Source organism: Monopterus albus, unplaced genomic scaffold, assembly GCF_001952655.1.
Source record: "Monopterus albus unplaced genomic scaffold, M_albus_1.0 scaffold199.1, whole genome shotgun sequence".
In the NCBI taxonomy this organism is placed as follows: Eukaryota; Metazoa; Chordata; class Actinopteri; order Synbranchiformes; family Synbranchidae; genus Monopterus; species Monopterus albus.
The window spans coordinates 87,052-107,989 of record NW_018128079.1 but is presented as its reverse complement, the minus strand read 5'-3'; the positions used below and the strand labels follow the sequence as shown (position 1 = coordinate 107,989).

General features: G+C 41.6%; 2 protein-coding genes across 3 annotated transcripts; one reads left to right on the top strand and one right to left on the bottom strand.

Annotated features, from left to right (window-relative positions):
- The first annotated feature begins 857 nt into the window (after positions 1–857).
- LOC109970463 (F-box only protein 40-like) lies at positions 858–5,042 on the top strand. The gene is made up of 5 exons (XM_020618030.1): positions 858–1,901; positions 2,226–2,512; positions 2,695–2,826; positions 3,795–4,131; positions 4,348–5,042. The coding sequence occupies exons 1-5, from the start codon at positions 858–860 to the stop codon at positions 4,564–4,566; spliced, it is 2,019 nt and encodes a 672-aa protein (XP_020473686.1). The 3' UTR covers positions 4,567–5,042.
- A 2,938-nt stretch (positions 5,043–7,980) lies between these two features.
- Positions 7,981–10,159, bottom strand: liat1 (ligand of ATE1). Of its 2 annotated transcripts, XM_020618064.1 has the most exons (3): positions 9,959–10,159; positions 9,686–9,862; positions 7,981–8,683 (listed from the first exon to the last, which is right to left on the bottom strand). In XM_020618064.1, exons 2-3 carry the CDS (start codon positions 9,789–9,791, stop codon positions 8,268–8,270), a joined length of 522 nt encoding a protein of 173 aa, XP_020473720.1. In that variant the 5' UTR covers positions 9,792–9,862; positions 9,959–10,159; the 3' UTR covers positions 7,981–8,267. The 2 variants fall into 2 exon arrangements, with proteins under 2 accessions (XP_020473720.1, XP_020473719.1); XM_020618063.1 differs by having other exon boundaries at positions 9,686–10,159.
- Positions 10,160–20,938: the final 10,779 nt, after the last annotated feature.

The window sequence follows — 20,938 nt, the reverse complement described above, 5'->3', positions numbered from 1 at the left end:
GACAGATTTCCTGATGAAAGTGGCAGAGGGAGCTGGTAACCCAAGCCATGTTTATGACCGCTTGTGTGACATTTCTTAGTCAGTACTCTGCTCTATTTATAACACACTCATAGCACTGACAGATACACAAACACTGGGTCTTTAAAGCACAAGACAGAGCGCAAGCACCATGTTCCTTTCCAGCTCCGACAGCGGTAGGCTACAGTCTGTAGTTCATTGATCTTATTGACTGAAATGCCACAGAACGCTGCTGGTATCCTGCCATTGTGGATTTACATGCATTTTTTAAAGCTGGTTGTACTGTGAGACTTTGATATTCATACTTTCCTCTGTGTTTGCAGGACGGGTCTACAACTATAGATAAAAAAAGAAAAAAAATTATTGCAAGGGGATCTGAAGGATGGTACAGTTTTAATTTTTAAATGAAAGATCAAATGTAGATTGTCCCTTTTATTTACACTTAAGTAGCTTTATGGTTGGTAAATAATCTCATTCCACACTGTTCATATACAGTACAGTATATTGTGTTTTAACTTTTGACAGTTATGCAGTTTTATTATCTTTTTCATTCAATATATTCATAAACTGAAATAATTTAGGCTCTCCTCTTAAAAATTCCTTCTACTGGCTGCACAACACATGGTTGTAATTAGTGAACCACCCAAAGATGCAACATAACTGCTAATGTATATAACTTAAAATGTGAAATGTGAAAAGTAAAATATGGAAATTTGTTATATTAGTATACTATTTAAAATCCTGACTTTTCTTAATTCTGACAATCTGTTTCTTAATTTTCCTTTTGCCTCCTAAATCCAATCAGAGTCATCGTTCTCGAGCCTCCAGGGTGCAACAGCATGTCCACTGTGATTCCTGCTACAGCCTTAAATGCTGAATATGGCTGCCCGGTGCAGCTGGCCCGCTCCTTGCAGGCAGCTCATCTCCAGGTGTGTCCAGCCAGCGTGGTGTGTTGCTCCATGGAGTGGAACCGCTGGCCGACTGACGACGCCCATTCTCATCCAAGCACAGAGCTGCATAAAAACCTGGTGAAAGAAAAAGAGCATGGAGGATGTCTGGACCTAGCCATAGCCCTGAAAGACCAGGACCATCTGTTTCACTCCATGAAAATGAGGAAACTGTTTCCTGAGCTCATCCAGACTGTGGAGAAGGAGGAGAAAGAGGAAGAGAGGAGGGAGGAGGAAAGGAAGAAGGAGAAGCAGAGGCAAAAAAAGGCTGCCTTAGAGAAGGAGGAGGCAGAAATAGTGGCAGCAAAGAAAGCTCGTGCTCACATATGGGAGCCTTCTTTCTTGTATAACATTCATATTCCTGATGAACAAGAAGATGAAGATGTGGATGAGGATGAGGCTGAGGTTGAGGTTGAACATGAGCGGGAGCTAACTCAGGAGGAGAGGAATGCTCTTGCCAGGGCACCGGTAATGAATGCTGATTCGTTAGAAAACTACAATGTATGGGAACGCATGTTCAGTATGGAGATGGGCGGCTGCAGAGAAGCTGCAGGGACAGCTGTTGCTGGCAGTGGTCAGAGAGCGGCTAAAGGAAGAGGTAAAAGCCTGGGCACGCTGACAGAAAGAGAAGACACAGCAGATAGCTGTATGGGTGAAACAGCATCCAGCACCTGCACACAGGTGAGCAGTGCCTGCAATGGTCCCTCCACATCCTCCTCCTGTCTCACTGGCAAACAGAAGAAGATGGATTTTTTTTATGGACAAATGGAGCCAAGGAAAATTAATACTGTGCGAACCTATAAAACCCCAACCAGCTTCACTGCCAAGCAGGGCCGCATCCGCAACCCTGGTTTCTACAAGAGGAAAAGCCAGGCTGTGGATACTAGTGACCTGGGGGTGTCACCAGAGGAGATGCCAGTGTGGGAGGAAGTTCAGGTGACACCATAAAATCTCACTGTATTGTTACTTCAGAAGATTCAGAATATTTTAAAAGCATCAGTGGAACAATGTGTTCTGTCAATCAACAGAACATTAACCTACAACATTTATTTAATAATACATCAAGTTTATTATCTAAAAATGATCGGGGTGGAAATTTTTGGATGTGGCAGCTAAACTACTTAAACTACTTTCTCAGATGAGTTCAGTGCCATCATGGATTGTTTAATCCATCAGTGATTTTCACTTACGGTCATTCTTGATGGCGCTGTCCACAATTATAACAAACATATCACAGGGTGCGTTTGGCTTGCTCCTCAGGCTTCTCTGCTGTGCTCCCTGGAGAACGAGCAAAGGGGTCACCTCATTGCAGAGAGGCTGTGCACAGACAGTCTGTTACAGGATGAAGGCACACAGACCTACAACTTCCTGTCTGCTCCTTTCCGGAGAAACACGTCGCTGGCTGACCTGACTGCTGCAAAACCACTGGAGCTGCACCTTCAGCTACAGGTGGAGAGTGTCACCAGTCGACACCACAAGGCCAGCTCCGCCTTCACCTTCTTCTGTGGACACACGTTCCAGCGCCTTGAATATGGCAAACATTACAAGTGGGGTTTCTTTGTGTTGTTTCTATCCAAATCCTTTGCATAAGAGGTAACAAATTCCAGATTAAACTTTAACAGTCAGGTCGTCTGTATCCTCTAGTTTAATATTGATTGTAGCTCACCAAAATAGTTTTAACAAGCTTTATCATATTTAATTTTCTAATCTTGTTCGCCTTCATATGCAGGAATGTCCACAGTGACATCCAGATGTGTGTGAATGGATGGTTCGAGCAGAGATGCCCCTTGGCGTATCTGGGCTGCACCTACAGCCAGAAGAGGTTTCAGCCCTCCACACACGAAGCCACTGTCAACTTCAAGTGAGATAAAACTAATATTTTATCTTTATCATTGTGTGGTACCGATGAACCTTTTTTCTTGCTTCTTGTAATTAAAGTAAACTATCACAGCTAGCAATAGTGTAAAAATTTCATATGAGGAAAAGGAAAATTTGTATAATTAGAAAGCAGAAATAACCTCAGCTGGTATTATTTTAAATCAGGTATGTGATTAAAGTCACTGTAGTATGTGAAAAACTTTAGTGCCACCCAGTGGTTGACATGTCTGTGTCAGATTTCAGGTTTCAGGTTGTTTATAGGTATGGGGTCACTTTTTCATATACACATGCAAAAACCTGCTGCTAACATGACACCGGAAGTACTGCTGAGTTGCACTGTGGGTAATGTAGGCACTAAGGTTTGACAAAATGTGTGGTGTTGCATCAATTTTGACCCTCCCCTTTTTAAAACTTGTCCGTCAAGTCCTACAGCATTATAGTGCAAAGCTCTTTTGATACATTACTAACTGTTGAGCAATAGAAATTGCAACACCACCTATTAAGAATTTTTCTAAACAAAGCAGAAACATTTTACTGTGTTGTATAGCTGCAATCTTTCCCAGGCCTTAGAGAGTTCTTGGAAGTGAAAAGTAGGTGAGAGGTAAACAAACACCAAGCAGCTAGTATTTGCCTGACAATGTGTCATGGCATGTGTCACGAATGTAAGCCATCACAAGCATGAACAAAACAAGAGCCAAAGGCACAACAAAAGACTGCCTACCAAGGCAAGAGTTTATTTTGGATATCTTTAGCAGGGCAAAACCACCCTGGGGCTAAGTGTAACTGCAGGTCTAACAACACGGGGGCGCTTCAAGTAGCATCAATATTACATTGCTGGAACTGAACAGCAAGCCTCTTAATCCTCTGCAGATAAATTACAGTCATGTGTGGCAGTATAATATAAATCACCTTTTAAAAACACAGCTTCACAGTTTTCAACTTTGTTTCCAGTGAAGATCTGGGCTGCCTTAGGCTGCATCCCTCCATCACAGTCTCACTGTGTGAAGCCTCGCAGCTATCTAGGAGCTCAGTGGGCTCTTCCTCCGACCAGAGGAAGCGAGGAGGTCAGGCAGGAGGAGGGGAGGACTCTCTGAGCTCACTGCCGTACGAGGTCCTGTGCCACATGGCCAGTTTCCTGGACAGTCTGTCCCTGTCCCAGCTAGCTCTGGTGTCCCGGCTCATGAGGCAGGTGTGCTCGTCTCTGCTGCAGGAGAGAGGGATGGTCACCCTCCACTGGGAGAGGAAGACCTACTCACACGGTGGAGCCAAGTGGAGGGTGAAGCAGAAGGTGAGCCAAGAACCAGTGTGTCTGTCAGGACAATTTACTGTATGAGGTGTCAGGGCAGTTTTAAAGTGCAGTACTGTGCCAAGTTTAAGCACTAGATTCTTATCCATCATGCAGTACCATCAAAAAACAAAAATTCAAGTAAAAATGGCATCCTTGGGATCAGGGCTGACCATTCAATTATCTCTCTCTCTTTCCTGTCTCTTTCTGTGACTTCAGGTTTGGCACTTCAGCACCTTGTTCTCTCCTGTGGACACTTGGTGCTTCAGCAACACAGCATCTATTTCAGAGCACCTAAAGGTGTGCCCCTACTATGACAGGGAGTCCAGAATGGAGAGGATTCACCTACCGTATTTCAGAGACAAAATCCAAACCGATACAAGCTGCAAAGGACCCACTCTGGTTCGTTTGTTCCAGCAGAAGAAGATCACGATATAATGTAAAGCACGGACACTGTTGCACACTGTCACCTGTCACTATAAAACAGCTAGATAGTGACTCCATGTCATCCCATCCTACCAGGGGCATTATCCCTTCTGTTTATCGCTCTCTTCGTGTTTCTTGGTGCTGCTGCGCACTTTCTTTAAAAATTGAGGAGAAACTGCCATAAAAATAGTGAGTTCTGAGTTCTGGGACAAGTTTTATGCGAGAGCACACCATATGTGACTTAAAGAGATTTGTTCCTACGTTAAGAAAAAAACGAGCTGTTCTGATATAGTTTGTTCATACATTTGCAATGCACTTACAAAGTTTAGACACCATATAAAAAGTCTGGAATGAGTGAATGAACATGAATAGTACATGTGCTATATATATAATGATGAATAACCTATTATGTCATAAGGCAGGCATGAATTTAAAGTGACCAGACACTGTTAAACACTCAGCACAAGATGAACAACATAATAAAAATGTCTGCTTTACCAAATTATACGGCTATTTAACCTTTTCTTTCTTCTTACTCTGAAATAAACAAATAAAATAATAAAACAATGAGTATCTGTCCAATCTTTTATAATTTTGTTGCATATTATGCCATATATATATACACAGTGTATAACCTTATCCCTGAGCATTTTTCTTTGCTGTGACACAGGATATAAAATCACTGTTTTGTGGAACTGGTCACAATGGATAATTCTGATGGCTGGGTGTGTTCATGAAAATGTGACAACTTTGATTTATGGTGCTATGTGCTGTACAGATTGAGAACATTTAGGATTTGTGGTATTGAGCTACATAAATAAAACAAGATTTTTAAATTTAACTTGAACAAACAAAGGGGAGCAAGGCCTGTAATAATGTTTATGGACCTCTACCAGCGATTGGGGAATTGCAGGAACACTGCAGCTCAGATTAATGACTGGTAACTGTCATAATGATACAGGCTTTATTAGCTAAGAGACAGTAGAGGGCTGACAGGAAATGAAGGGAGTGCGATGGAAACCCAGTTAGACTCCCACAGGGACGCTGCAGTTACATACTCTTCTAACCATATGGATGATCAAACATTATGTCTGTTGCATGACAGAAGGGTTGTGACTGTATTTCCTATTTCCTACAGTGGGTAGCTAGAAATGATAAATGCCCTTGCTCTTTTTTCTATAAAGATATAAAATGTTATAAAGTAACATATAATAATAAAATAACTGTGGTCTACGCGGTACGGATTGAGTAAGCACATATGTCAAAGAAAAACAACTTGAGAATTTTCTTTCTTTATCAAGTATATTTTCATCTGGATGGTTAGAAAAGTCTATGAAGATTATAGAAATATCTTCTTCAAAGTGGTAAGTGTTGTTAAAGTTGCTGCAAGTAACAATGTGAAAACAAGCTTTTTGGCACTTCAGCTCAAAGTTCAACTGTCAGGTCACAACATTACTGTTTTGGTTTGTTCTCACTGCTCTTGTATCGCTGGCTCCACAGGCAGCTGTTTTTAGCTCACAAGCTCTAAACACCCATTGTACACTACCTGCTCAGCACCGAACAGCAGATGGACACAGTGACTTAGCTGGTGAACATATGGAAAAAAATAACAGCTACAGGGCCACACGTTTACATAAACAGCTGGTAGAAATGAAAAACTGAGTTAAAAGAGTGAATATTGGATTTTAGACTCAACAGCTGATCAGAAACATGACTTCAAATGAATGATGTTCAATATCTGTTTGTTGTGTACATAAAGACCATTTTATTAACAATGGTGTTCGCAGTTTGTTTCCACTGCCCCCAAGTGGCCAGAATATTGCTGGTTTAAATGACCTTCTGGATTTTTCAAACATCATCGTGTATGTATTTTTAGGAATATCAGATGTTCAGCTCTGTAACTCATGTTAGTAACAAATGAAAGGTAAAAGGATGTCCCCTCTTTTTGCTTTCCCTGACAGATCAGACGACCTGAGCTGGCTACAGCCGTCCTGATCTAAACTTTGCCATGTCTTTTCCTCTCAACACATTGTCTGTGTTGACATGAAGCCAGTGTTGTTCATCTGTCTCCTTGTCACTGCCACTCTCACCAAGGACAGCTGATCTGATTCAGAAGTGACAGAAGACAACAAAGGGGACTCCACCATGCAAAAACAGATACCTCAGATGGATGCAGCTCTTTAAAATATTTGTTATTTTTTCATTAGATGCTTTTAAAAATTTGATGTCTCTAGAAGTATTTCAGTAACAGTCCAGAGACATCACATTTAAGGTGCCTCAGTATGTTCTGCTGTTAATATTTAAAGGCGTGTGAGCAGCCGTTTACTTGGATTGGGCTGCTGGAAAAACACAAGTGGCCATAATGCCCACTGCAATCGTGCACGTGGTCTGGCCACCGAGTCGGAAGGGGGATTAGTAACACACAGGGGCAGTGTTCAGCTCTTTGAGGTAGAGATGCTGAAACAGGCAACAGTAACTAAACACAGCAAAAGGGAATAATAGGCCTCCGACAAACAGCACACAGAGGTAGCACAACAAAATGTAGACAAAAGAAATGCTGTGCTCTCTTTTCCCTCTCTGTTGATTTATGTCTTCACTTCACACCTCTCTTTCTGCCTCAGCATTTACTTTTAGCTTCACTCTCGGCAGCAAGCCACGTGATCAGTCTGTTTAACAGGTACAGACTTGTCATGACCATTTCCAGCATTTTAGGCTTGAAAGTGCCAATTACTTATATTTTGCTTTTTGTTGCACAGAGCAAGTTTAACATTATTTAGATCATGATCTCTAATATACTGTATATCGTCATATAATAGATGTTCTGGATAATCAGTTGAGAAATTGCTGATGGAAAAATATACAGATAGAAACTCTTTCTTATTTTGGGGCTAATATAGGCCCAGAGGCTGGTGCCCACAAGGATATCATTTAATTTTAAGGTGGCAACATGGTTTAAGGTTAGGTTGAGGTTAGGCTTAGGCAAGTAGTGGTTATGGCTAAGGTTAGGATAACTCTATAGGAAATGTAAGTCAATGTAAAGTCCCCACAAGGAATGAAAACATAGCACGTGGGGGGGTTCAGTTAACCCGATTGGGTTTCAGTCTTGACAGATCAACTCTGGGTCTTTTGTGGAAGTGTTACAAAATTCAAAAGCACAAGAAAAACAGTGCAAATTCACGGTGAAGCTTTAAACAGGCAGTAAAGGCCCTGTGGGCGCTGTGGATATGTACAGTGGGTACGGAAAGTATTCAGACCCCCTTAAATTTTTCAGTTTTTCTTTTTTAATAAATCTGCAAAAATGTCAAAAATTCTGTGTTTTTCTGTCAATATGGGGTGCTGTGTGTACATTAATGAGGAAAAAAATGAACTTAAATGATTTTAGCATATGGCTGCAATATAACAAAGAGTGAAAAATTTAAGGGGGTCTGAATACTTTCCGTACCCACTGTACTTTGTATCTGGCAAAGAAAACATTTCTGTCATGTGCTTTAAAGGATGTTGCTCAGTTTATCATCAGTCCAACATCTTATGTCACCTGAGAAGCTTCACTTGGTGCCTCACAGTGGCTACATCTGTTTTAAACTGTGAAGATATAGCCTGAGATGACTACCAGTATAAGGTTCTCATTTGTTTCTTTAATTCAGTCTGTGCTCAGGTGCAGTAATGATGCAGTCGCCTGCTGCTCAGATCCAATCACAGCCTTTTTCTCAGCACTATGTAGGAAAAGTCTCTCTCATGGCATCCTGGGTTTCTTTTAACAGTGACTCTCTGTGTGTGATGTAACGCTGCCGCCTGTTGACCCTGTACTGCCCCAGCCTCTTCTCCTCAGCCTGGGGATCCTCCAGCATTCCCTCCCACCTCAGGCTCTCCGTGACCTGGGTGCTGAGCTCTGCCATAGATCCCTGCGCCAGAGCTCCATGGTCGCTGGTCGTGTCTGTTGCTGTCAGCAGGGCTAGTGAATCCTTGGAGTGTTTTGTGTTCCTCTGGCCACTGCCAACGAGTCGTTTTCCATCCTTCTTACTGGTAGCTCTGCGTTTGGGTAGCTTGGCTCGGAGGTGACTCAGACTTTGAAGGGGCAGCAGGGACACTGGTAAAGACTCAGGAGGCAAAGATACAGCCTGAGGTTTCTCTATAGGAAGGCAACAAACTGTAAACATATAGGCATCTGCACAGATCCAGGCAAAGCTGAGGGTTTTATATTTATGACTGTTCCAGGAGTTAGAGGTCTAATGGCTTGATTTATAGCAATGAACTGCACTAGACTGGTGAGGGGCAGCAACACTGGGGGCCAATTTTTTAATGACCTATTCAACCCTACAGGGAGCCTTCCACTAATACATGATCCAAACTACTATTTGAATTGTGTACATTTACAGTGGCCTTCATTTGAACTGCAGAAGAGACAGTGCAGTAGGGTCAGCTTGAATGACTGTTTTTCTGATTCTTATTGGTTCAGTCTGTGCTACTTAACTTTGTAGCATGACTAATTATATATGCATGCTGTGAGAGAGGTTTTAGGGCTTTCAGGATTCATTATGTGATTGTTTATATGAGAATATGTGTTTGTTGCAGCATTTAATCATGAGGGTGTATTTTATAGTCTCCTTCTAGAGGATTTTAATGAAAATTGTGGCAAAATAATTTAATTTCCTTTATTGCAATAAGCCTCAAGTGCCAAATCTATTCTTCAAGCACTGTGCTATAGCTTTAAGGTACTCCTACTTTTCTAGATTATTTCCATTTTATGCAGATTCACCACATTTGAGGGCAGCTTATTGTGCTTTTACTTATTTTATTTGGCAGCGGCAGTTACTAGTTTAATGATTAAACTGTACATACAAAAACAGTTCTGAGCTTATATACTATGATGCACTGTTACAAATTAAACTATGCAACAGTGAAAACAATATTTACAATCAGCTCAATCTCAACCAAATACAACAGAAACATGCATCTAATAATTAATGCTAGCCTACAATGTACTGTACCACTGACTGTCTATTTTCTTACATAGTGAGTAGTCTACTATAAGTACTGTACATGATATTGCATTTAGAATATTTTGAGTGCAGTACTTTTAAAATGTAATATTTAAATTATTTTTTAATGGATCACTAAAAAGTGTATTTACCTGTATTTTCTGGAGGAGGAGTAGAAGCAGTGGCTTTTTTACTTTTCTTTTTTATCTTATTTTTATTGGATGGCTGGCGCAGTTTGCAGTTTTTGTCTTCTGACATGATGTGTTCCTGGCACACAGTGCTTAAATGCTTCTCAGACGAATCCTCTCATTTCCAGCGAGACCATTCAACTGGGACATCCACAGTAGCGGTCTTTAAGAGAATTGTACACTATACAAACGCACATGGAAGCTAACAGAACAGACATGGAAATCTTTTGGACTCACAACAAATGGAGCTTCATGCGAGTGTCCAGAGAGACTCTTCAGTTCCGTAACAAACTTCTTTATTTACCACAATTAAAAAAAAAAAAGTTTGTTCATTGCACAGAAAAGTCAGAAAAAGTTGAAAATGTTGGTTGCTACATGGCTAGCTTTGATATTTGTTCCGGTCACCGCAGTCTCACCGCCGCGTTGCCCAGTGACGCGTCTCCATGGCAACAGGACACACCTTCTATGAGGTACTGTTATCCGTGTATGTGGTCCATGCCGTGTATTTATATCCGAACCCGACCGAATCCCGAGAATGTGACGGCCAAACCCGACCAGAACTCATCTTGAGCGTCGTTTTTATAACCCTCTAGCGTCTAATATTGTCACGTATATTGCGTCGTCATGCTCATAGGTCTAGCACTTTAAATTAAGATAAAGAAGAAGCGTGGATTCATTTACTACTGAAATATTTGCAAGTGCAATTACGCCTGTTTATCCTAAAGTTTGATATATGTGACCTGAAATGTGCTCTGCTCCATGTATGTAGCCTACTCCGCTCTGTAGCTTACTCTGATCAGTGGATTTAAGAAGTAGGCCTACCACAAAGAGCCACAGAGAGAAACAGCAGTTTCAAATACTGTTAAATAAAATAATAACCAGGAAACAAAATAAACACAAAGAAACAAAACAACTGCAAAAAGACACACAACTTGCCTAAAAAAACTCACAAAAAGACATAAAACAGCTACGGTAGGGCTAAAGACGACACAAAACTACCACAAAGTGACACTGTAGCTCATTCAGTCTGAGTGTGTGCCTTTAAAGGAAGCACTGAAGCACTAAAGATGCCAGAGAGTGAATGTAATTTATTCAAATGGAAGATTTCACCTGCATGGTTCCTATCATCACAGTGAACACAAATCTCCATACAAGCAGGCACACATGACTATCAGATGAAATTAGAGCAGCGTGAGACGTGTTTGGTCAAAACTATTTTAAGCCCCTGAATAAATATGGGCACTGGTCCCTCAGTCATTGATCATACTGAGCGATATTTTGAGCAGGACAGAAGAAGCTGGCCTTTAGTTGGAGCTCAAAAGATTAAAACATCCATCCAGCCATTATCATTGCTGCTTATCCTGTAGAGACCACTGTCCCGACTTATAATATACTTATAATAATCTCTTTGTTTTTTGTATTGATCATAAATTAACTGTATACAAAGCAGCAACTACCCATTCATTATACTTTGAGATATAGAGTAAGAAATTATTGAAATTAAATGACAACTTGTTATACGGGCATGAAAGCACCAGTTGCACCCTACTTATTCATTTCTGCCTCCTTTTGCTCTTCGTTAATCCTTCCCATCATTTTCCCGAAAGAAGCGGTCATTATGTCCATCTTTTTATTCTGGAGATTTGGAGGATTTCCAGTTTTTTAAGAACAGTCTAGTTGCCGAACCAATGGCCACATACTGTAGGTTAACTGGTTGTTTGATAGTTGTGGAACTTCTGTCTTATTCCCCGGGAGACAAAGCTGAGGATTTGAAGGCACTGTGGACCCCAACCAATTTCCTAAGTACTATAGCGCTTTGTGCCAGAATGGGAAAACCAGTGAACATCCCCAGACTGTATGTACAAATGTTCCAACCTCATTGAGGCATCTCCATCATTTATTATCCTCTGTTAAGTCTGTGAGTGTCCAGTAAGATTTTGTACTGAGTAAATTTCCCTCTTGCCTCTCAAGTATTTACCCAGTGTCGATATATTTTTTCCTTATTACAATCCATTTACATTTCTTCTGAAGACTGCTGCTGTATCAGCTATTAAGTTACTTATTGTAATATATTATCAACACCAGAGGGTGGTAATTGAAAATATTCAGTTAATGGGTTATCATCAGCATGAGTGAACTAAAACATTTGAGCTGAAACTAACTATTAAAGTCCTTACAGATGAGGTGAGCTACAGAATCATGATGGTTTGTCATATGATCCATTATAGCTGCCTTGAAGGCAAGTCAAAGGCCTTTTATAAAGTACTGCTTTAGCTTGTACTGTTGATGAATTCTCTGGAAAGCAAACCCTTGTACATTGCTCTGAAGAGGACAAGCAGGAAAAAAAGCAGTATGCTAATGTTTTTACTAGGAGCTGAATTGTGAAACACGTTCTTTTAAATTGCTGCATTGGGGAGGATTTCATGTGTCGCCTCTGACAAACACCACAGCACACAGTGTGGTATTTCCCAGGGAGTTTCCACTCTATTCCTGTTCGAGGAAATCCAGTACCCCACCAGTTATTTCTGTAAACACATGTACACACAGAAACAAACACACAACTTTAGGTCTGACCCTTTGAGGTAAAATCTTTTATAACGTATGACGTGTAATATAGTCTTTCTAATAATAATTACTGTACTAGGAAACCAAATTTGGCTTTGGGATGTTGTGCTGCGTTGCGTATGCTGTTAAACCCATCTACCCAGCAGTGCTAAGAATAAACTCGATCTCTGAGCTCAAACAAGTCTGTCCAGCTTCTGAATTCCCACCCCTCAAGTGTGAGCTCTTCCAGTAATGACAGCTGGAATAATGCAGATAAATCATGTTGCTGAGTCAGAGAGGACACATAACATTTATCCATGCAGGAGTGACAAAGTTCACACTGACGTGCAGACGTGACACAGGTGGTTTTTAAAGGCCTCTTCTTAAAAGAGACTTCTTTCTTCTTAAAGGAAAGTTGGCTGTCAGGAGACCATAAAGACAAAATCATATTTCACAGCTGCAGGAAACATGGAAAGTTTAAGGCCAACACATAAGACATTTAGTTTTGAGAGCTAAGCTTATATACATTTTCACACAACTTTCAACCCACAGTTCACTATTTGCTTTTCTATAGTCATGTGATTGGTTGCGTTTTTGTGTGCTGTGAGCCCTGCCCCTGCTCATGTCTTGTTCTGGTGAACCTATGAGTGGTGGGGGAAGATGTGACTCACGCACTTCTCCATCTGTTCTTCAGAAGTTGCAGAAAACGCACTAGCATCTGCCGGTCAGACCATTTCTCAGGAACAGCTCAATAGCTTTTACAAACACGCTACATTCATTCTAGTTAGAGTGAATGTTTTACTGGAGTGTGTAATCTCAAAGTCACTCTAGATATGTATCACAGTTGGTGCACAGCGACTGGATCGTCTTACATAATGAAGCAGGTTATTTTTTGTTAAATATGGTGAAAAGTACAGCTACTTCTTCAGGCTGGTTTAGCACCTGAAAATATTAATAAATGTCATATAATGACTTTCACCATAGACATTTAAACCCAAACCAAACAACCACCAGCTATTAGAGTGGTGAGCTCATAACAAAAGATTCCCAAATGTGTACTCAGCAGGCTACGTGGAAAAAAACAAGAAAGGCACATGACTGTGAGGCAACAAGGTCTTCATACCAAACAACCCTGAGTGACAGAGCAGTTTGTCTTTTCTATTTTACATAGTGATCCTATTGCCCATTAGGGCTATGTGAGGACTGACTAACAAGTAGTTGTCATAGAAGTAGTATTAAAATAATATAAAGTAGTCCTATATGACCTATCCCTTCCATTTGATCTTCTTATTATATTTCATGTTATTCATTTTTACTAGTAGCCTAAAGGTAATTATGCAGAATGACCCGTACATATTATAAGCAATGCAACTTATAAGTGTGACAAATAAAAAAAATACCTGAATGAATTATTAAAAAACAACAACAATTCTTCTGTTTTTAAATACTTTGTTAGAGTGACAAATAAACTAATTTGGAATATCTGGACAGAATTTAACCAATGTTGTCACAGTCAATAATATATCAGATATTTCTCCTTTATGTTCCTTCTACAAAAGGCAAGAGGAGTCTTTATCTCATTTTTAAAATTTTGAACTCACTCAAGTTTCTTTTGAAATCAAATGTCCATATTAATCTAAGATCTTGGTGTCTGTTACAGAAGGTATGGTCCTATTTCTGAGTGTAGTCTTACAACAGGGATTGTGAAAACACCACATTCACAAAGCTAAATCTCTCCAGCTTCTTCCAGACAAATCCTTTGTGTTGAATATAGACATTTTATGATTCTTTCATTGGATCTTCATCTTGTATCTTGAGATGTATTGTGGAAAGTGATGTCATGTAAATGTTTATATCAGGAGTGCATACATTTATTTGAATTATATCATTATTTAGCTCCTTTTCAGTATCTGAGTTATATTTAACAATATGCCCAGCACCTCTGCCGTATGTTTCGTTTTGCAGTATTACTGTGTGGACTGCAGACCAGGAAGAGGTGACCACTGTATTATCAGCCAATGGCACGATGCGTGTTCACGTCATGGATCCATGTAGATTCTGACGTCCGCTTCTCGTTGCTGGCCACGTCATTACGCTGCCAGCTGATCGGAGTGGGAAGCCGGGTGTACGTCTGACTTGGGTGTGTGAGAGAGACAGAGAGAGAGAAGGAGAGAGAGGGAGAGAGGGGAGTCGGGCAGGAGTTGTGTAAAAGAGGCTGAAGTCTTGCGTTGCTTTCAGCTTTTAAAACTAGGCTCACCACTGCTGCCAGCCCCTATTTTTTTCGGATGTAAAACAGAGCGAGAGCGCGCGAGAGAGAGACGACACACCCTGCTGAAGGTCCAGGACTCCGCCGAGCAATGGGCGAGGCAGCTGGAACTCCGCTGCGCTGGCCACGAAGGAGCAACCCGGTCGCTGGTCAAGGTGGGGCGTGTTACTGTCTGTCCGTGTGTTTCTACTGGTTTCGTGATTGCTCCTGTCAGTCTGATTTAACCTGGGGTGCCTTGATGACCCAGTTTGCGTGGAAACGTCAGCTGGGAGACCGTCCTTTACACGACTTTACTCAGGTAAAATTAACCTCAGCGCCAGCCTTCTGCGCAATCTGGCGTCGTCAGATTCTTGTGGATACAGATTTGATTTTATAGGAGTTCTGCCTCAAGGCCTGTCTGTGTCAGCGTCCAGGCCCAGAGACACAGGGGAGCTGATAGGATTTATGGGCACCCTAGGAATGGTTACCCCACCACAGCCTCCCATCTCCTGCAAACATTAAACCATTTAGACGATTGCCACATGGGCTTTGGTACTTGCCCATGGAATGATTCATGAATTTATTTATTTTTAAGCCTGGTATAAGATAAAAGGCTGCATGAAATGTGCTAAAAAGTCAAAATGATATCTGATCATATCAGAAGAGAACTGGTACATGGACAGCATGTTAAAAGACTTCATCTCTTTTTACTTTATATTGAAAGCCATTATGTCAAGTGTAGCACACAGGTCGTTTAGTCCTCAGGCCTCAGTTTAGTCATTTGTAAGCAGTAAACTGTCAAATGCTGGATTTATAGACTGTAGCAAGGCGTCACACTTGTGAGTTGTGTTCATTTAGCCTATGTAATTCAAACTTGTCACAAAGTGTCAGCATTTAAAGCCTCTTAGAATTTGCTGAGTTCATAGTAGCCCAGGACAGAAGCTGTGCTCACATGGGGCATAGGTGGAAATCAGGAAGGTAACTGAGGCCCAGGCGTTTTTTCAAAACACAGTGACACCAGCGGTCATCGGGCAGAGATGAAAGATTGTTCAAATGAAAGATGTTTATGAACACAAGTATGTTGCTGTAGATGATTGTAAGAACCAGTGAAAGATTCTTAGAGCAGGTGACGTAACAAAGTATTTTGGCCTCTCAAGTGTCTTTAAATCAGTTACAAGTACAGTGCAATGATGTTTAATGGGGGAAGCTTTCTGTAGTTTATGACATTGATGGAGCCTGTCTTACATAATTGTAGAGCCAGTGTCACGAGCTGCGTTAGTGCCACTGCAACCTGAGTGTGACATAAGCCACCCTGTCAATGAGGGCTGCATGGCAACAGCAGGGGGTCAGTTAAAATGCAACTCTTCTTGGTTACATCTGTTTGCCCCACATCCAGGCAAAATAAGCAACTTACCCGTGTCTCTTTATTGCCTACATTTGCAGAAGTGATGCCATCTTGCTCAACTTGGGTTACACCCTTCATTCCTATTGCGTGCTTTGTCAAGGGAGGATGGAGCAAGAAGGAATGTATTATGTAGGTTCATTTAGGGAGAACAAAATGGCACAGACTGCCTGAGGACAGCACATTTTCATCTCGCAATGTCATGAATTCAGAATGGAATCCAACTAGTCCTCTTAGCAAATAAGACAAACTAAACCCTGTATGTATAATGATCTCAGGGTTATAGTCAGATAGCGAACTGCCAGCTGTGGAGCGCCATGACCAGATTGTTGCCTTTCCCTGTCTTTGTCCCTGTTCCTTGTCTAAAATGATCTGTCTTACTACAATCTGGGGCAGTGAACTCTCTTCAACCGGGCCACACCTACAGCAGAGGAATGTACCTGAACTGATACATATAATAGATGCATAACCTTTTAATTATCATCCACAGAGCTGCAGCGGCATTCATATGTCTGTCACCTTAAGCGATTATTCTACCATTTTTCACATATGCCCTTTTGTAGTTTCATTGCTAACGGTTGTATGATGCAAAACCAAAGTCAGGCTGAGGTGTCTTATCTTGTCAACCCGTGTGGTATTCTCACACGACAGCATGAAAAGGCCTAAACACGAGTGGGCTCATGGCGTGGCGAGAGGTCTGTGTGACCCATTCTTCATCTTCTGTTTCTGTCCCTGTTCTCCATCGTCAGCAGAAGTGTGCTACTTCCACCTGTTTTCCATAATGCACAATTTCAAAAGCTACATAAATAAATTCAAAATCTGCTCTTGCACATGCAGCTAAGACTTGATAAGACGATCTGCTCAGTAATGTCAATAAAATGTCAATAATTCCTACTGCTTCACACAAGGATTATTCACACCCTCCCTGTTTACACACCACCATTCCTGTTTCTCTCTGACATGCACATCCTGCCCTTTCTTATCCTCCCTGCCCTGGCAGAGAAAGCACATCCACAGGTCCCAGATAAGCTCAGCCTTTTGTGTATTAGACTGTTATCTGTCTTTACACTGTTGCCTCTTGTATAAAAGCCTGTCTCAAGGCCTTGTAGTCTGGCTGTCATGTGGCTCCTTTGCTCAAGACAGAAAGAAAGAGGAGAGCTGTATGTATGAGGTGCAAAAAAAAAAAAAAAGGAAAAGGCAGAAGGGACGCGAGGGTGAACCTGACAGCGAAGCCACGTCTGCCTCGTCCTGTGCAGACCAGATGTAGATGAGGCGATAGAGAGGAGATGGGTAAAGGATAGAGGGATGGAAAAGGAGGAGTGTAAGAGACTGTGCGATCCCACAGCAGCCAGATGGAATTTCTAACATATGCAGCTGGAATGTCAGGAATGCAGGACAGTCTGATCTGACCAAGCGAGAGGGTGGAGAGGACTGACAAGTCAAGAAAGGCAAAAAAAAGAAGAAGAGATATGGAAAAGACTGGCACAGCACAAGAGTCAGGGAGTTAACACTGCCTGTCATTGTGAATGTAAAGATACAGAGTCAGTGTTTGTGGAGGGAGTGGCACGCTACGGAACAAAAAACGAATTCAGTTTTAGCTTGAGGTTGTGGCAGCCTCGGTCAACAGTTAGGACTGTCAGTGGTCCAGTGTGTGGTCCCAGGACTTGTACTGTACGTCCTCATCCCTGACTTCATTTAGACAAACGTGCATTCACACGTACAAAGTAATTTGCAATATCCGGTCTCTCGTGAATCTGTACTACTTGGGGTGTGTTGTGTTCAGCACATGCTGTAATTGACATACTCAGTTCTGACTGGCCACCAACAGTCACAGCAAGTTTTTTTTAATGTCCTGGTGCCTCATTTAAGACACATCATAGAGAATTATTACGCTGGAGATCCCACTGATCAGCTTTTCCTCAATTTTGTTTAAAGTTAAAAAAAAAAAAAGACTGAAGATCCTTCACATAGTGGAGTAGTGAACAACATTTTGAATCCTTATGTGTGAAGGGCCTATCTTCATAATACTGGTGTGATGAATGACCTTCTCCCAATTTTTTGCAAAGTGCACTGCAAAAAATTATGCCGACTCAGTTGTACTACTATTTTCCTTATTCTGCGTTCAGACTGTGTTTCAAAGGTGTGAAAAAACGGAGCCCTCTCCATTCATTTCTATGGGGGATTGCATTCATCACAGCCAGCGCAACGACCAAATGGGTTTCCAGCAAAGCAACGCAGTCCTGTGCGGCAAAAAAAGTTGGCTCTGGCTCAGCTTTTTCCGCACCAGGCAGTGACATCATCTGGAACAGGCGCTACACTGACCAATAACGTATGGGGGGGGAAAGTTGGAACATGGACACCCACAGGAAGAAGACTTTTATTTACAGCGTTACCAGCAGTATTCACTGCTATTCACTCTTGAATTTGGGCCACGCCATAACGACATGCCATGTGGTTTGTTCGTTTAGGGTACTGGGTATTGAACAGTGTTTTTATCTATCAATGCCAACACACTGGTGGTAGAAATTGGTGCTAAGGTAGAGTAGGCTACATTGGCATGGCTAACCAAAAACACAATGAAAACTCACAGGCTGGAAACGCGGATGAAGCCACTTGTGGACTCGTAACAGCATGGCCACATTATACATGCCTACAACACTAACAGTCCCCCTGCAAAACCTTAAGATAAAAGTGAGTTTTAAGAGATTGCCTGCCTGCGATTCACAGACATGGAGTTCCACAGCTGAGGGGCCCAGTTGCATTTAGTATAAACATGCAGTTGACAACATAAAATGGAAACAAACCATCAAGAAACAATTTTTTAAGCACTGGGTGATCAATTGTCACAAAGCAGCTCCAAGGTGTGTCACACCAGCTGAGGTTAAGTGCTAATGAAGTGCTTCTTTTTAAATAAACTAAACCTTTACAAATAGATAAGCGTGGGGTGTTGAGATCAGTGACAAAAATGTCAAACAAACCAAATACTGGAGATGTGGAGCCTACAACAGAGAGCGAGAGCAGGGCCCGGTAGAGATGACACCACATCTGGCTAATAAGCCTCGGCTCGAACTACAGCTGAAAATCCTGCTGGAGGGAATGGCAGCTTTCACTGGAAGGAATGGGCTTCATTTTGTAATCCAGTAATCGGTTACATGACTGACTAATAAAAACAACTTTAGAATACTTGTGACACATTGATATGCTTGGGAAATGTAACTCTGGCACAGCACTGGCAGACTTCTGCTAGTGGTTTTAAAAAACTCAGTCACAAGTCAGAACAGGCAGCCAGGGCGCCTGCATGATGACTCACCCACTTAAAAAAAGTGATGTAGATAAATTTGTCAGGAGATGGAAGAAAATCTGTTTTTTCTTTTCGTGTCCAACCCATGTACTTCCCATGTTAGTGATCATTGTTTGAGTCTGAGCGTAAATGATTCGCGGATGTTCTCAGGATGTTGCTGAAGTTAAATCCAAACTAAGCGTGAGACAAAATGATTTCTCCCTGTGGCGGTGCCTAGAAAAGTTTCATAAGTCTTGTTGAATGTGACCCGCCCTCCCCTGCTGTGCACAGTCTCCTTACTGCAGGACTGTGCAGCATGTGTATATCTTTGAAGGCAAGAAAAGCACATACATGATGTGTTAGTCATCAATAGTCTATGTTTAACCTTGCTGTGTATGTTTATTTTTACACGCAGTTATCAGGGAATGATTGTTTTTATTTCCAATTCAGATCCAAACAATAGCCTTGAGGCTATACTTGGGCACAGTGGTGCTTTGAGCATAATGCTAATGTCAGCATGCTAACATACTCCCAGTGACAATGCTAGCATCCTGATGTTTAGCAGCTATAAAATTTTAGCCGAGGCTAACGGGAATGTCATTAGTAGGCTATAGCAGGTGCCTGGTCATTCACACCGGACATATTATAAATTTGACCTGATGGTGGCTCTAGAGGAAAAGTTAAGGATGAGGCTATACTTGGGCACAGTGGTGCTTTGAGCATAATGCTAATGTCAGCATGCTAACATACTCCCAGTGACAATGCTAGCATCCTGATGTTTAGCAGCTATAAAATTTTAGCCGAGGCTAACGGGAATGTCATTAGTAGGCTATAGCAGGTGCCTGGTCATTCACACCGGACATATTATAAATTTGACCTGATGGTGGCTCTAGAGGAAAAGCTAAGGAATCACCAAAGTTATTACAGTTCATCCTGCAGGGAAAATGAATGTGTGTGGCTAATTCTGTAGCAATCCATCCAGCAGTTGTTGAGCTATTTTACTTAAAACCACAAATGTCAACATTATGGTGGCCCTAGTGACAAAGTCATGGAATCACCAAACTCAATAGGACTAATCTTCTGGGAACCATGCATGTTTGTTCAAAATGTCATATTCAATACCTGTTGTGATATTTCACCCTGGACCAAAGTGGTGGACCAGATGACACTGCCATCCTTAAAACCATTCTATTAGTATGGCTAAAATGAAGAGTGGCTTTAATTTAGACATCTTTTATATACTTATAACAGATTTAACTATCATACTTGTGCTAACAGCTACTCAGACTTATACAAAGTGTGTCTGAAACATTCACTCTCATTTTATTAAGACCAAAGACGCCTTCTGTTAGGATTCCTGGAGCTTTCATGTAAAGGCTGTCTACTCCTCTTCATCGCCTCTTACTCATGATCTGTTACCACGATAACTGAACAAAAAAAAAAGTGTTTTTCCAGAAGCAGCTCTGTGATTTTGAGCATTGCAACTACAAGGATATCTAAGAATTTCTGGCTGGCGTTGTGTAACGTGCAGGGCTGAGCTGCTGATGCATGCTTCCCTCCTGGTAATGTGACGCACGCACTTGTGTGCATCTCCCTAGTCATTCTTATATCAGCTCATTTCTCTCAGTTACTCACAGCTGATTGCACGCGCTGTGGCTCGACTGCACCCACTTACTTTGCTTATGTATGACTGGCTGCAGGCCACCTCACACCCATGCTACTGGAGCAGGGACTTTAAAATGGAAG

What these genes read in the sequence shown, in the direction of transcription:
- LOC109970463 (XM_020618030.1), top strand. Translation starts at nt 858, where the DNA reads ATGTCCACTGTGATTCCTGCTACAGCCTTAAATGCTGAATATGGCTGC. An exon ending in CAGTGTGGGAGGAAGTTCAG is followed by an intron (nt 1,902 to 2,225) that starts GTGACACCATAA and finishes CTTGCTCCTCAG; the next exon opens with GCTTCTCTGCTGTGCTCCCT. An exon ending in GAATATGGCAAACATTACAA is followed by an intron (nt 2,513 to 2,694) that starts GTGGGGTTTCTT and finishes CTTCATATGCAG; the next exon opens with GAATGTCCACAGTGACATCC.
- liat1 (XM_020618063.1), bottom strand. Translation starts at nt 9,791, where the DNA reads ATGTCAGAAGACAAAAACTGCAAACTGCGCCAGCCATCCAATAAAAAT. An exon ending in TCCTCCTCCAGAAAATACAG is followed by an intron (nt 8,684 to 9,685) that starts GTAAATACACTT and finishes GCCTTCCTATAG; the next exon opens with AGAAACCTCAGGCTGTATCT.